Genomic DNA, 2,692 nt, shown 5'->3' with positions numbered 1-2,692 from the left:
TGAGTTTTAAGCCACTGGGTCCGGGACGCGAACCGCGGTCGACTACGTGGGAGTCCAGCGACATAGCCATTACGCTAACTGCTGGTTCCCGACCTTATATTTTTTATTTTGAAATACATCTTCTTGCTGTTATAAACAGTATTGAGAGGTCATATGTAGAGCAGCAGTAAAACATGATGCTCTGCAAGGCTGACCCATATGGGAAAGTTCTTGGTTAAGTCAAGAGACCTCCCTGAGTACAGTGCACACATGTGCCCATGATCCAGGGGGGCTGGACAAGACTAGGGGTGGATTATGGCATTGAGACCTTGTTGAAGGTGCTTTCTGTCTATATCTCCCTGCGTACGTCTTGCTCATGGGAGAAATAAATAAATAAACTTAAAAATAACTGTATTGTGGGGCCAGCAAGTGGCATGGTAGTTAAGGTGCTGAACTCCCACAGGGCTGACTGGTTCAAGGCCCAGACCTGGGGGCTTGCTGTCTCACTTTCTCTCTCACCCCTAACTTCGCCCCCCCCATTCCCCATCTCTCTCTGGTGAGCACACATGCCCTATATCAAATTGAAATATAATAACAATATAAATAAAATTAAATAAATATTTCTTTAAAAATAAAGAAGATATTTACAGTTACTATGGAAATAGTTATAATAATATGTCACTAGTATTTTCTATCATTTTGCTTTTACTTTTAGGTTCATGGTTCAAAATCAGAGAAAATGAACATATTTGGTGGCTTTCGGCAGATGGTAAAAGAAGGCGGCATCCGCTCTCTTTGGAGAGGAAATGGTGCAAACGTCGTTAAGATTGCTCCTGAGACGGCTGTTAAGTTCTGGGCCTATGAACAGGTAATTGTTATCACCTGTGGAATTTATTAACAAAGAGGAGTTAGTAAATGGAGTCAATAAAAATTAGCATACAGTGCTTTTGGGATTCTTGTTTTAATACATGGTAATTTTTTACATACGCTCCAGGAGGAATTTCTCTTACAGGAGACTAGACTAGATAAACTCAGAGATTCCTCATGACTAAATTCTGGGATTCTGAATTTTATGAGGTTAGCAGTAAAGAAAGACTTTTTTGGTTTTAAGGAGCTCTTAAAGGTAAGGTAGAATTCTAGCTTATTAATTTTGACTACTGACTAGAAGCAGCAAAGTAACATAAGTTTTTTGAAAGTATCCAAGCTAACCTATGGATGGAAAATTTTAAGGTCATTTGTGTGATTTGACATTGCCATGAAATTAAGTTGAATTTAGAATGAAAACGGTACAAAACTGGGCTCTTGGCTTCTCTGTGCATTCCAGCATCTAGAGGGAGCCTGGCATTGGCATGTAATAAGTACTGAGTAAGTATTTATTGAATGAGTGAAATAATGAACGAATGAATGAATTTACCTCTGAATCAACTTCTGCTTTGACTTATTGGCTTCAATTGATTAGGATATTTCTTCAGCCTAACTCAATGTTAGGAGGAAATACAGTAGTAAGTCTTAGGATTTAGCTTCTCTAATGTAAGCATAACACAATACTATAGATTGTGTGACTTAAACCACAGAAATTTTTTCTCACAGTTCTGGAGACTGGTGAATCTAAGATTATGGGGCCAGGCAATATGTTTCCTGGTAAGGGATCTCTGCTTGACTTGCTGATGGCCGCCTTCTCTAGTGCTTAGATGCCTTTTTTTCATTGTGTTTGCAAAGTGAGTGAGCGTGCGAGAGAGTTTCCTGGTGTCTCTTCTTAAAAGGACACTGATCCTATCATGAGGGTTTGCCCTTTTGATCTCATCTAACCCTAATTACTTCCAAAGGCCCCACATCTTAATATTGTCACATGGTGGTTAAGATTCAACTTAGAAGTTTTGGAGGGACACATTTCAGTCCACAGTGGTTATTAATGTACAATTAAAACGTTTTCATACAGTACAAGAAGTTGCTTACTGAGGAAGGACAAAAAGTAGGAACCTTTGAGAGATTTATTTCGGGTTCCATGGCTGGAGCAACTGCACAGACTTTTATTTATCCCATGGAGGTACGTACTGTCGCGAAGTCTGACCGATGATGTGTATTGTGTGTATTGGTTATCTCTGCTGTATAACACATTATTCCCAATCACATAATCCCAAGCTTATTGTTTAAAAAAATAAGCTTTATTATTCATAGCTTCTGTAGGTCAGGGTCTGGGATCACCTTAGTTGGGTGCTTCCTGTTCAGGGCTTCTTTCTTTTTTTTTTTTTGGACAGGTTTTTGCTATAGGGTATGTATGCTCGCCAGAAAGACAGAGAGAGACAGAGAGACAGAAAGCAAGAAATCATCCCCCAGGGGATGGCCATGCTGTAATTCCTTCTCCTCCATTCTCCTCTCAGAATCTTGGGCACGCACGCACACGTGCCCGGTGTGAGTTTAAGCCACCGGGCCTGGGACTCGAACTGTGATCAACTACATGGGAGTCCAGTGATATAGCCGTTACACCAACTGCTGGTTCCTAGGGTTTTTGGTGGCTAAGTCAAGGTGTCAGCCCAGGCTACGGCCACAGGGCTCACCTGCGGGTGGATTTTCTCCCCAGCTCACTCGTATCGCTGTTGCCATGCTTCCCTGGCTATTGGCTGGAGACATCAGTTACCAGTCACATGGGCCTTTCTGTAGGCCACCTGAGTATCCTCAAAACATGGTAGCTGGATTCCCCTTATAGCCAGTG

At 41.5% G+C, this 2,692-nt stretch overlaps 1 protein-coding gene across 2 annotated transcripts in view; it reads left to right on the top strand.

The window, feature by feature from the left end:
- LOC102495700 (calcium-binding mitochondrial carrier protein SCaMC-1) overlaps window positions 1-2,692 on the top strand; it is a gene marked incomplete at its 5' end in the record, with an annotated part of 31,229 nt that overhangs the window by 20,132 nt on the left and 8,405 nt on the right. For both annotated transcript variants that reach the window (XM_014588196.2, XM_027772279.1), the window contains 2 exon segments: window positions 695-847; window positions 1,919-2,026. In XM_014588196.2, coding sequence (XP_014443682.1) covers window positions 695-847; window positions 1,919-2,026 — 261 coding nt within the window.

This window comes from Tupaia chinensis, unplaced genomic scaffold (genome assembly GCF_000334495.1).
Source record: "Tupaia chinensis unplaced genomic scaffold, TupChi_1.0 Scaffold000270_1, whole genome shotgun sequence".
Lineage (NCBI taxonomy): Eukaryota > Metazoa > Chordata > Mammalia > Scandentia > Tupaiidae > Tupaia > Tupaia belangeri.
This window is presented reverse-complemented; position numbering and strand designations above follow the sequence as displayed.